Genomic DNA, 13,685 nt, shown 5'->3' on the forward strand with positions numbered 1-13,685 from the left:
GAATACAGCCATGTGCTCTGAAAAATACCCAGTTTGCACACATATGCAAAAAATGAAACAACAACTAGAAAAAAATAGCTGCCCATCTGCCAATCAACCAAAGTCATTGTGAACATATAATCTCATTTGTACTGGCTTTCAGCTGGACATACATGCTTTTTACAACCCCCACCCCCACCTCCTCTTGCACTCACAAAGCATTTCAATGGCATTGGCTGCAGGTACCTGAAATTTTGATCTCTTTCCATGACTGCATCTGTCTATGTATGCAAGAGAACGAAAGCTCTATTTGTCTGCATGTGATTGTGTTTGTTTTAATGGGAAACATGTAGGTGCTTGTGTCAGTTGACCAGCTTGTAGGACTTGCTCCCTGGGGTTAAACCACACTTTTTAATATAATTGATGGGAAATTGTCTTTCTTCAGTGGCTTCCTGAAAACACAGAACATCACAGCTCTTAAAAGTGAGATTTGTTCTCCTAGCATCCCTTTGCTTGTTCCCTACTTTGATTTGCTCATCTTTCTATTTGATGTCCACCTGCTAGCTTTGAAACACAAACACACATACAAGTAAACACCCACACACACACTTTCCTTTGAATGGATCTGGAGATTTTTTTTTATTGAAAACCCTGTCCCCTTCCCAATTTGACCATCTCTCAGCTAAACGCCATCGCTTTTACATAATCTTTTAAACAGCAGCCACTCCCTCCTGTCCTCTAAGTACTATCTTGGCAGGCAGCACAGAGAGGAGGAGTCTGATCTTTAAAAGGCTTTGAAATTGTGTTGTTGACAATGAAGAAATAAAGCAAAAAAGCTTTTTTAAAAAGGCCTTTTGAACAATAATCCTTCTCCCTCTTTTTTTTTACCCTTTGTGCTGGAGGCTTTTTATTATTTAAATTTAGTGAGCAACAAAGAACATCCCACTCTAAATGTTCCATGTCAAACAATTGAAAGTTTATGGGTGAAATAAATAAATAAATAAATGTCGGTTAGGCTCACAGTTAGTGATATGAGTACATCTGCAGTTGGTGGATGGGAAGTACTGGAGGGCCAAAAAAGGCAGCCGGGGAAAGACAAAAGCACCAGCAGCTCTTGGTTTTAGTGAAGTATTTATGCTTTAGGTTCATCGCTACTAGAGTAATTTACCCAGTCATTTATCCTGTGGTGAATGGTCTCTCTCTTTCCCTTTCATATTCACCCCCTTTCTGGGGAAGCCATGGTAAAAAGAAAATGGATTATTAAGGATTAGCCCAATACATTTTGTAAAGAACAAGATATTCCATATATGAAGTCAACTGGACTACCAATTGGTTTTTTAAGTTAAGGACTTACTTAAGAAGTGGAAAGAAAGGATGAATCTGCACTGTAGAACTGACAGTTTGATACTATTTTAACTGCTATGGATCACTGCTATAGAATTCTGGGATTTGTAGTTTGGTGAGGCACCAGTATCTGTTGGAAGAGAAGGCTGAAGACCTTGTAAAATTACAACACCCAGGATTCCATAGCACTGAGCCATGGCAGCGAAAGTAGTGTCGAATGGCATTACTTCAATACTCATATGGCACAAAACTCCTTTCTGATGCTTCCCTCTACCTCTACATATCTAATGTCCTAAGGGTAGGGTTTAAGTATGGCATCAACATGGTTGCCATTGCTAAAGTTCCTTAAACATATATTTATTTGCTTTAAGGGACATTGATGGTGGGTTGTGGAGTCTGCTTTATTTTGATTCATACATCCCTGAATATATCCAGTTCTGACAGGAGGAGTTTTCAGGAACTGATATGGCTGGAGGACACATGTGTCCAGGATTGGCTGAAAACATATTTTTGTTTAGGATAAAAGGATAGATGTGTTGTATCCTAGGATTTGTAATTTTGTGAGGCACCAGCATTCTTTGGCAGAGTAGGCTAAAGACCTTATAGAACTGCAACTCCCATGATTCCATTGGGCTATGGTAGTAAAAGTGGTGTTAAAATGCATTAATTCTACAGTGTAGATGCACCCCCATGTTAATAATCAGCTGCCAATTGGGGTGCAAAGAGAAGATTGCTTCCAGCAAATTACATTAATGATCGAGGCTGCAATGAGGAATTGCTACCAGGACCCTACCTGTGATTGTTGCAGCTTTTTTGATGGTGAAATGGATTGAAAATGCCATCCTCCTTGTTTAGATTGGCAGCTGAACAGAATACTTTGCTTGATCTGGTTATTAAGATGAGCTTGGGGAAGTGGGCTCAGGAGGCATTACTTCATGGTTGCTGTGTGCCTACAAGTCATTTCTGACTTATGATGATTCTAAGGTAAGCTTATCACTGTGTTTTCTTGGCAAGATTTGTTCAGAAGGCAATTTGCCTTTGACTTCCTTTGTAGTTGAGAGAGTGTGATTTGCCCAAGGCCACCCAATGTGTTTCAATGGTCAAACAAGGATTTGAACCTTGTTCTCCAAAGTCCTAGTCCAATGTTCAAACCATGCTTATGCCCAGATGTTACTTACTTACACATTTGAAAGTAGGTTGCCAATGTAGGATATAACTGTGACTTTATAGAAATTAAATTTTCCACTCCACATCTATAGTTAACCTGAATGCTACAAACCACTCCCTTGCACTACAAAGCAAAGTCACCTCCTGACCACCTTTTTTTATTGCCTCAAAAGTCATTGTAGAAACTGGCACATGACCCATGTCAGATGTCTCCATTTAAACAGCCTTTATTTCTTCAGGAAAAGAACAAAAATTACATAGCTATGCTGCAGATGGCTGGAAGTTATGACTTGCCATAATATAAAGTAGGCAAAGCTTTGGACCTCCATTTCATAATTCAGAGATTTGTACTATTCATTAATATGAATCTCCAAATTACTAATCAGAAAGGGACCCCCTGAAGCATTATGAATCGAAACAGCAGCCTCTGAAACTTTAGTAGAGATTCATAAAGATTTGTTGTTTTGGACCTAGGCTGGCGTGGCTGGCAGTGAAACCTGCTTCCTGAGCGGAGGGTCTCACTATCACCTCCTTCTCCTCCATTGGTGGTTTCTTCCAGAGCCAAGGCTCCCCTCTGAGGTAAAAATTGGTTTAATCAAAGCAACAAGTGCAAATGGATGGGGTTGTGAGGGGAAATGATGGGGGGTGGTGGGAGGGAGAGAGACCCCCCCAGCATCAGTGTGTCTTATTCCAAACTTATATTTTCCAAATTCCCATTCCCTCCCCAAACTTTACAGCCCTTACTTTCCCCTCAGTTCTCTTAACACTACAACCCTGCCGTTCTGGCATGAACAGAAGGGAAGGGTAGGACCTCTGTAGCAGAGTATTCAAAAGACCCCATTCTAAATTACATTTCTTAGAATTCTGTTTGTGCCAGAAGAACAGGACTGCTCACATTAAAGGCCTAGTGTAGGTTAATCACACGTACCTCAAAAAATTATTTAGGATCAGTGGACAGAATGATTAATCAGAAACTTGGCAGGCTTGCTGCCCTGTTCATGTTATCTCACCATGCCACAATTTGAGTGACTACCTATTGTAGTTTTTAAAAATAATTTTTAATTTAATTTTTTTTGAATTTCTAGAAATCAGTAGACGAACAAATCTTTCTGAACCTTTGCAGGATTTATGCTCTGCTTAGAAGCCCCAGTGTTAAAGCACTGAGCTGCTGAACTTGCAGACCGAAAGGTCCCAGGTTCAAACCCCGGGAGCGGAGTGAGCGCCCACTATTAGCTCCAGCTTCTGCCAACCTAGCAGTTCGAAAACATGCCCATGTGAGTAGATCAATAGGTACTGCTCCGGCGGGAAGGTAACGGCGCTCCATGCAGTCATGCCAGCTACATGAACTTGGAGGTGTCTATGGACAACGCCGGCTCTTCGGCTTAGAAATGGAGATGAGCACCAACCCCCAGAATCAGACATGACTGGACTTAACGTCAGGGGAAACCTTTACCTTTTTACCTATGTTTTCTCATTATGCAGAAATTCAAGGGAGTACCCCTTATAGTTTTTTTAAAGTTTTTTTTGTAAAAGCCTTTAAAAATCCTTAAAAATTTCCAACCCAAGGAACAGGAAGTTGCCAAAATGGGAGGGGTGAGAGAGGGGGGGGGGTATAACCAAATACGAATATAGCATAGCTGTTAGATAGTATTGTATGTATACATGTATATAGATCTGTTTCATTGTTTTTATGAATATGTAAATTTAATATTAAAAACATAGAACTTGAGAAAAAATCCCAAACATCAGTTGAATGACCAAATCATTCTGCAACTTGGCAGGCTTGAAGTCATAAATGTTGCCTACAAGTGTAACTTTCATCCTGATAGTCATACAAATGGTGGAGAAACGAGCCTCACAATTTTCCCCATTGCCACTCATGGAATGAATCTTAATGAAGCAATTACGAAGCTTCGGAGATTCAGATTACGAATCGGAACGGGACCCCTCCAAATCTTTACTAATTGAAGCGGGGGCATATGAATCTCTGACTTACTAATCGGATTTCAGCCATTTCACACACCTCTAGTAGGCAGTCCTCAAAAATAATTACCTATTAATTTCTAACTTATTTGCAACTACATTTATAAATTATCTCTGGTTTAAATTCATTAAGTGCTTTATTAAATATATATTACTTTACCAGACTGATTGGAATCATATCTAAATACTGGATTTGTCTGAATTTCAGGTGAAATAGAAGTTTTGTATTCATAATTTTATAGCTCCCCAAATTTTCTTTCAACTTTGTCTTGACCCATGCATCTTACTTATGAATCCCAGTCCACCAGTTAAATTGCAACTTTGGAAACAAGCAAATTCAATTCAAGTGATGACACTTAGTGCAGACCAACTATGTTTATAACTTCATTATGCCATGATAACACAAAGGGAGATTGCTTTCCTTAAGAGAAGGCAAACACACACACACACAGTTGTTTACAGAAGTGCTTTGTGGTGGCTGGCATTGGTGTCACTCCGTCCCATGCGCCACAACAATTAGCGAGCCTCATGGGAGATGTGACTCCAGCTTAGGACATGGGACCATTTGTTCACTCACTTTCTGTGAAAAGAGTTCTGAAATGTGTTTTGAATAGACAGCATTTTCTTTGTGTAGTTAGTAAATAACACTGGGCAAAGTTAGTCAGCAAGTTACATCGCTTCTGCATTCTGATTCTTTAGGGCCCTTTTGTACCAAGCTTGACAGGATGTTTTTCATGGAATGTGACCTTGCTGCAAAACCAGAGGTAAAGAAAAAAAAAACAATTGCAAGGGGCGTCAGGGGTAATTATGGAATATTTTGCATACAGCTGAGAGGAGATCTTGGGGAAAGATCAGGGAGAATTTACTTTTAGGTAACTCCTGCACTCTACTTCAAAGAGCTTTGAATGTTTTCTGAACAAAATATGGAAGCATGGTAGAGTGGGACCTTTGAGTATTAGGAGATTGTTTGGTTTTTATTATTTTTTTCTGCTTTGGTAAGCCATAAGGGATAATGCTTAAATACATTTTCAAAAATTTTAGGAGACAGCTGTCTTAGTCACTCTCAAAAACACTGGGGCCAAAAGGAAAGCAGTGAACATTTCAACAAATGAAAAATTCAGTGACTACTTGGCCAGCTGTTCAAGTAAAGGTAAGGTGGTTTACATACATGTGTACATATTTCTTTAAATGATGTAGATTTTTTTCAGAATGCCATCCTTCACTATCCTCCCTTTTGCCATGTTTTTTTTTTAATTTCTCGCAGAAAGAATCCTAATTGTTAATCCACAGAATCCCATAATTTTGTTAGTGTAACTCCACCTATCGCCTGGGAACTATTTGTTTCACTGAGAAGGAAACTCCTTTTATTTAGACTGCAGTCTTGGATGAAACGGAATAGACATGTATAAAATCATGGTATTGACAACACTTATGTTGTTTGAAATAGAATGGTGATTACTGAAAAATTAATTTCGGACTCCACCTCTATGTCAACTAATGAGGTTACTTTGTAGAAACATAGAAAACAAAACATTTGCAATAGACATGAAATGTGTGAATATTTTCAGTATAAAAATAGTTAAGCTACAATGCTAAGACTTCTTTCTCAAGAGATGACCCACTTTAAAGATGTAGCTGTTACAGAAATTTTAGGTTTGAATTTGTCATACATTATTCCGTTGGTGATTGTAATGTAAAGTCAAAGGGAAAATATCCTTGGTCTTAGAATATGCTCCTATGAACAAGTAGGAGAATAATCTTTGCCATTATAAATCCATTATTAGTATTTTTTCAAGTAAAACATGAGTTTTAATATAACTGCTATAGTAAGCTGATTATATTTAATAATTGTGTGTGAAGCTTGTAAGGTAGAGTAGCCAATTGTTTATATAACATTATAAGGTATCCAGTGGTTTATGTTGGTGGATGACTATATAAAGATGTAGATCAGTGTTTAGTTTTTCTGCATTATAAATGTATACAATGCCACTCTGTGTTTAATAATGTTGCTCTTAATATGTCAGTACATGTATAAAAGATTACTAATTGCTCAGACTGATTTATATGATGCATTGGAGCGTTAACTGCTATAGATTAAGAAACTAAAGTTTCTTTTGAGCTTGGGAATTTGACACAAATACTCCACTAGAGGTCAGTGCAGAGTGCTAAAACTAATGTTCTGCATTGAATATGCAACTTCAAGGAGCCCAAAGGGAAATTGAGTAATCCTGTTTGTATTACAGAAAAACTCTGTAATATCATTGACATGGTAAATCACATCATTGCAAATAAAGAAGCACACACATGGAACCAGACTTAGAATTAAGAAGTAAGAAATCATATATCATATCATTCATTATATGTCCATGTATCATCTGACATGTGATGCTTATCTATCTGTCTGAAGATTCAGCAGTTGTCTCTTGATCATGCTCACTGTTTGACCAGGAAAGGACAAGGAACAAATACAGAAAGTGAATTGTCTATTGCTTTTCATGTTTGTCAGTGATTATTTGTAGCAAACAGAGCCTATAAAGTTACTTTAAACATGGATGTAATTATGTGCTACAGCCAACCATAATTGATGCAAAATACGATATTGCTCTGGATCCCTTCCACAATTCACTTACAAATATTTTCAGCATGCCATTATAGCCATTCTTCTTAACAGTAACATTACAAATTTCTGACTTTTAATAAGACAGCTTCCAGAAAAACGAAAAGTATCTTCCATTTTATTAAAGCTATCCATTTATTATGTTGCACTAATTCTGAAACTGTTTATTTTTTTCTACTATTTACATATTTATTTCCTTTTGCTGTTTCATACAGAGCATTCACTGTTTATTTGGGATAGGCTGGAATTGGGGGTGCATCCTCCCACTAGGCCCAGAATGATACTTTCTTATTCCCAATTACTCCTAAATCATGAGTCTAGAAGGATAGGAGCCAACCAATCCTTTGACATTGAGCTTCCCTTCAACCTTGAAGCAGTCCTGGAAGCAGTTTCTGAGTAGGGTTGTTGTATGTCTTTCGGGCTGTGTGGCCATGTTCCAGAAGCATTCTCTCCTGACGTTTCGCCCACATCTATGGCAGGCATCCTCAGAGGTTGTGAGGTATGGAGAAAACTAAGCAAAGAGGTTAATATATATCTGTGGAAAGTCTAGGGTGAGAGAGGTCAGTGTGAATGTTGTGTAGTTAATCACTTTAATTAGCATTGAAAAGCTTATCTGCTGTCTTCTTCCTGCCTCTGGGGCATCCTTTGTTTAGAGTCGTTAACTGCCCTAGGTTGATTCATGTCTGGAAATCCTCTGTTTTCAGAGTATTGCTTTTTATTTACTGTTCTGATTTTTGAGTTTTTTAATACTGGTAGCCAGATTTTGTTCATTTTCATGGTTTCTTCCTTTCTGTTGAAGTTGTCCACATGCTTGTGGATTTCAATGGCTTCTCTGTGTAGTCTGACATGATAGTTGTTAGAATGGTCCAGCATTTTTGTGTTCTCAAATAGTATTCTGTGTCCAGGCTGGTTCATCAAATGCTCTGCTATGGCTGATTTCTCTGGTTGAATTAGTCTGCAGTGCCTTTCATGTTCTTTGACTCTTGTTTGGGCGCTGCGTTTGGTGGTCCCTATGTAGACTTGTCCACAGCTGCATGGTATCCGGTAGACTCCTGCAGAAGAGAGAGGATCCCTCTTGTCCTTCGCTGACCGTAGCATTTGTTGGATTTTCTTCGTGGGTCTGTAGATAGTTTGTAGGTTGTGCTTCTTCATCAGCTTCCCTATGCGGTCAGTAGTTCCCTTGATGTATGGTAAGAACACCTTTCCTCTGGGTGGATCTTTGTCTTGACTCTCATGGCTTGTTCTTGGCCTTGCAGCTCTTCTGATGTCTGTGGTGGAGTATCCCTTGGCCTGTAGAGCCCAGTTTAGGTGGTTGAGTTCACCTTGGAGGAGGTGAGGTTCACAGATTCTTTGTGCACGGTCTGTCAGGGCTTTGATTGTGCTCCTTTTTTGACTTGGGTGATGGTTGGAGTTTTTATGAAGGTATCTATCTGTATGTGTAGGTTTTCTGTAAACTGTGTGGCCCAATTGTTGATTGGGTTTGCTCAGCCATAGCAGAGCATTTGATGAACCAGCCTGGACACAGAATACTATTTGAGAACACAAAAATGCTGGACCATTCTAACAACTATCATGTCAGACTACACAGAGAAGCCATTGAAATCCACAAGCATGTGGACAACTTCAACAGAAAGGAAGAAACCATGAAAATGAACAAAATCTGGCTACCAGTATTAAAAAACTCAAAAATCAGAACAGTAAATAAAAAGCAATACTCTGAAAACAGAGGATTTCCAGACATGAATCAACCTAGGGCAGTTAACGACTCTAAACAAAGGATGCCCCAGAGGCAGGAAGAAGACAGCAGATAAGCTTTTCAATGCTAATTAAAGTGATTAACTACACAACATTCACACTGACCTCTCTCACCCTAGACTTTCCACAGATATATATTAACCTCTTTGCTTAGTTTTCTCCATACCTCACAACCTCTGAGGATGCCTGCCATAGATGTGGGCGAAACGTCAGGAGAGAATGCTTCTGGAACATGGCCACACAGCCCGAAAGACATACTACAACCCTGTGATCCTGGCCATGAAAGCCTTTGACAACACAGTTTCTGAGTATTTTCTTTGTAGGTGGGAGGAGGGGGGTTGAAAAAGCTTTGTTTGTGTTTACATCTTGTGTTTCCATTGGTCTCCATGTTGACCTACACAAGTGTCTCAGTGTGTGAGTACAAAGTCATAGGAAGAGGTAAATAGGTACAATGGGGTGGAGAAAAGAATGAAAAGTCCAGAATTCAGGCTCCTGCAAAGAGAAAAAGGAGGATGCTGAATCATAACAGTGGAGGAGGAGGGAGAGGTTGTGGTATATGAATAAATAAATGTTTTGCTGAGAAGGAAATCACTCACAAGGAAGGAAGGAAGGAAGGAAGGAAGGAAGGAAGGAAGGAAGGAAGGAAGGAAGGAAGGAAGGAAGGAAGGAGGAGCAGAACAATATCAATTTGAAAGAAGTATGTTGAACTAGAAGTGATGACCATAATGTTATATCAGAGTTGTGTCCCTATAGATTTATTAATTTATTTATTTACAGTATTTATATTCCGCCCTTCTCACCCCGAAGGGGATTCAGGGCGGATCACATTACACATATAAGGCAAACATTCAATGCCTTAACATAGAACAAAGACAGAGACAAACACAGGCTCCGAGCTTGCCTTGAATTCATGACCTCTTGGTCAGAGTGATTTGTTGCAGCTGGCTGCTCACCAGCCTGCACCACAGCCCGGGCACAGCCTGGGCCCAAATAGATGGATTGTCATATGTCAGAATAAGAATAGGGATATTTCGTAATGTTTGTGCCCAGCAAAGGACTGTTGTTAATGAAGGTGGATGTCAGAAAAAAAACCCATTATGGGCATTTTAATAGCTTTAGCAAAACATGGTGACTTAGCCATCAAAGGTAGTTTTTTAAAATTACCAATGAAATTATAATTTAAATATAAATACAAAACATCCCACTATGGTAGAAGACATGATGAGTGGAGGATCTATGCATCTGATTAGTTTTCTGATCAAGCATGAGCAATGGATGGAGAACTTTTCTCCCCTTATGCTTCTTTATTTATAGGATAGGACAATTTTCTAAAAGAGGATTCATTTTAAAAGGGGACTCTCCTTATGGTATAATGCAAGCCTTGACAGCCTTTGTTCTAGCAGGCCATGTGAAAATAATAGAAGACACTTTGGGAAAGAAGCCGGTTGCACTTGCATCAGCTACTTTAGAGGTGAGAACGATATTGTTGTCTCAGTAATGAGCATCAGTTGTTCATTTAAGCGTTTATGATCCATTGAAAGATCAAAAATGCTTTCTCCAGGTTTCAGGAAGTTATAAATATGCAGCCACTGATGTGTACAGCTGTGTCCCTTATTCAAAAGTTCACTCTAGGCTTGCTTGGTAGAATTATAATAGGTTTGACTCATTCTTGAAATGTATGGTATATTCCTATCCTAAGCCCTGACATCATGATGGTCTTATTTTTTTCCCCAAATTAAACAGACAAAACTAATACATTGTTTTCCATTTCCTCTCCTGGATTTTACAGCCCATATCCCCAGTAAGATTGAGGTTAGATTCAGTAACAGAGTTGGATATTTGCTTCATATGAAACCAGGGTAAGATTCTGTTTGGACTGAACTGGGAAGCACTGAATCATCTTGCAGTTCATTCTTCACATCTTGACTTCCTAATTTTAACATTTTGCAGTTAAACACAACCTGTCTTGACTGGAATCGCTCATTCAATTTTAATTTATTATTTTTTAAATCTTTGTTTAGATCCTCATAGTGCTTCCTAGTATAAATGTTAATCTATCAGTTCATAATACATACACAAAATGATCTGGGTTTTTTTTTTCTAACAGATGTCAGCTGTGCCCTGTTGATACTTGGCCTGAGGTCCTGCTTAGATATGTAAAATTTCTGGAAATTTTGGACTTTCCCCCATTTTATTGAAGTGGGTGTGTGTGCACATTTTGGGGGAAACTGAATACCGCTATATGATATATTTATTTTCATAACAAACCAAAACTTGTTGCTGCTTTATCAACATGCATTACTTCATTATACCTTAGCATATAGTTTTGGCATATTTAGGAAATTTGAAATGATAAAAGTCTTAGTTTTGTACAAACAAAATTATGACTATGCTCTTTTTCTATTCAATGGAAAGCAGCAAATGCATTCAGCTTCCTTCTGTTGATTATTATAAGAATTTCGTTCTTAACCGTTCTTAGCCAAAGAAGAATTCTGTTTCTTCTTTTACATTTTTTTGAAGTTTCTGTCCCATCTACATCTGAAGATTTTAATATTTCTCAGTAGGGATGCAATTCTTCACTAATTTTCTTCTCAAATGAAACAATTTTAGAAAAACTCTTCCTATAAGAAAATCTTAGAATTTTTTTGAAGCCTGCAATAATTTGGGACTTGTTTGACACAAAATGTATATATGATTGTTTTACAAAGAAAACCACTTTTTTGTGTGCAGGAAGAAGATTTTTCTACATAAAAATTTATTTCCGCATAGAAACACAAAACTTAGAACATTATAATTGCATTGTATTCTCATTTGCAATTATTGTACTATTACCAAAACTACAAATTACTCTGGGTGCCTCTGTAATGTAGAATTAACACAGTTTGACACCATTTTGATGCTCATGGCAAAATGCTATGGAATCGTAGACAATGTAATTTGGTTAGGCACCAGCATTATTTGGCAGAGGAGGCTGAAGATCTTATAAAACTATAATCTCTTTTTTCATGTCAGGAGCAACTTGAGAATTGGCTGTCTACAAGGACATTTCCCAGGGGATGCCTGGATGTTTGATGTTTTACCATCCTCTGGGAGGCTTCTCTCATGTCCCCGCATAGGGAGCTGGAGCTGACAGAGAGAGCTCACCTTCTCTCCCTGGATTCGAACCACTGACCTGTCAGTCAACAGTCTTGCAGGCACAAGGGTTTAGCCCATTGCACCACTGGGGACTCCTATAAATCCCATACTTCAATAGCATTGAGCCACGGCATTGAAATTGGTGTCAAACTACATTAATGCTGCAGTGTAGATGCACCCTTTACATCCACCTTAAAAGTCAGTCAGTCATCCAGGACAATGGAAGTCCATGCCACTGCTAAATAGCATGCAGTAGAAACATATGACTAGTGTTAAAGAGTTGTGATGTGTTGCCATAGATGTCTCTGCTTCCGATTTACACAGTGCCACACATTGCCAGGACATGATTCTTCAGTGCCCCACTCAGAAGCAACATAAACCTCCATCACTCTCGAGCACAGGTTAGCTTTTAAGGTGAATTTCTAGAGTCAGATGAAGAAAGGAGAGCTACAATATTAAGCTGTTATTGTGCAAAATTCCCATTTGACATTTTTGCACAGAACCACAAAGATTAGTTCAAGATTTTTGATGTTAGCATTTCTAGACACCAAAAAGATGATTTTCTATGATCTTTTTTAAATATGATTTTTATTATTCCTTCTTAGTTTGCACTGAGGTGTCTTTGTTGCTGAAGTATGAGGCAAAAGGTGAAAATTTTGAGAGGGGCCAAGGTAAAAGATTATCAGATTCAGGATGCTTTCTTTTGCTGTACCAAACTAACCCTAAATGACCACAAAGATATCTAAAATAAAGCAAACAGCAAATCTACAAGCAGTGAAACTCTGTACCCATGTCCCTCTTTTGAAGATGGCAACATGTGCTAGGTTCATCGTTAATTGTCATGACTCCAATACCATATACTGATCATGTAGACTGTGTTGGATACAAATCTTTATAAAACACCGTTCTTTATGTTTTTGGCTGAATAAAATATTGTCTCAACAGTTTCTTCCTATATAAGTTGTTGTTATTCCTTAGACATGCCAGTTTTCCCATAGGGGTGGGGTAGAGAAACTGTACTTATAAACCTTTCTTTCCATTTACTTCCCTATTTTTGTCTAACCCTTCTCTAGTTTTCATATCTACAGTATAATCTTGCCAAACAGTGCATAATGTATTTTAAAAAGCATTTGTATAGTATAGTAGAGTCTCAGTTATCCAACACTCACTTATCCAATGTTCTGGATCATCCAACGCATTTTTGTAGTCAATGTTTTCAAAACATCGTGATATTTTGGTGCTAAATTCGTAAATACAATAATTACTACATAGCATTACTGTGTATTGAACTACCTTTTCTGTCAAATTTGTTGTATAACATGACGTTTTGGTGCTTAATTTGTAAAATCATAACTTAATTTGATGTTTAATAGGATTTTCCTTAATCCCTCCTTATTATCCAACATATTCACTTATCCAACATTCTGCCAGCCCGTTTATGTTGGAAAAGTGAGACTCTACTGTATTCAATAATTTGTTATGGGCACCTGTGATTTTCCATTATTTTACAGTCAGTCCCCGAGTTACAAACATCTGACTTACAAATGACTCATAATTAAGAACAGGGGTGAGACAACAGGAAGTGAGAGAAATCTACCTCTAGGAAGGGAAATTCACTCCTGAAAGGGTTATCTTGGGAAAAAGAATTATCCCCAATCCTTGTTTCCATAATAAGGCATTATTTTCAAACTACAATCATCACAGG

General features: G+C 38.2%; 1 protein-coding gene across 1 annotated transcript in view; it reads left to right on the forward strand.

Annotated features, from left to right (window-relative positions):
* Nucleotides 1-5,100: 5,100 nt before the first annotated feature.
* Nucleotides 5,101-13,685, forward strand: part of st18 (ST18 C2H2C-type zinc finger transcription factor) — a 248,617-nt gene continuing 240,032 nt past the window's right edge. Inside the window, exons 1-2 of the mRNA XM_062980374.1 lie at nucleotides 5,101-5,237; nucleotides 5,515-5,623. Coding sequence (XP_062836444.1) covers nucleotides 5,582-5,623 — 42 coding nt within the window. The 5' untranslated portion in view covers nucleotides 5,101-5,237; nucleotides 5,515-5,581. The remainder of the gene's footprint in view (nucleotides 5,238-5,514; nucleotides 5,624-13,685) is intronic.

Source organism: Anolis carolinensis, chromosome 4, assembly GCF_035594765.1.
Source record: "Anolis carolinensis isolate JA03-04 chromosome 4, rAnoCar3.1.pri, whole genome shotgun sequence".
In the NCBI taxonomy this organism is placed as follows: Eukaryota; Metazoa; Chordata; class Lepidosauria; order Squamata; family Dactyloidae; genus Anolis; species Anolis carolinensis.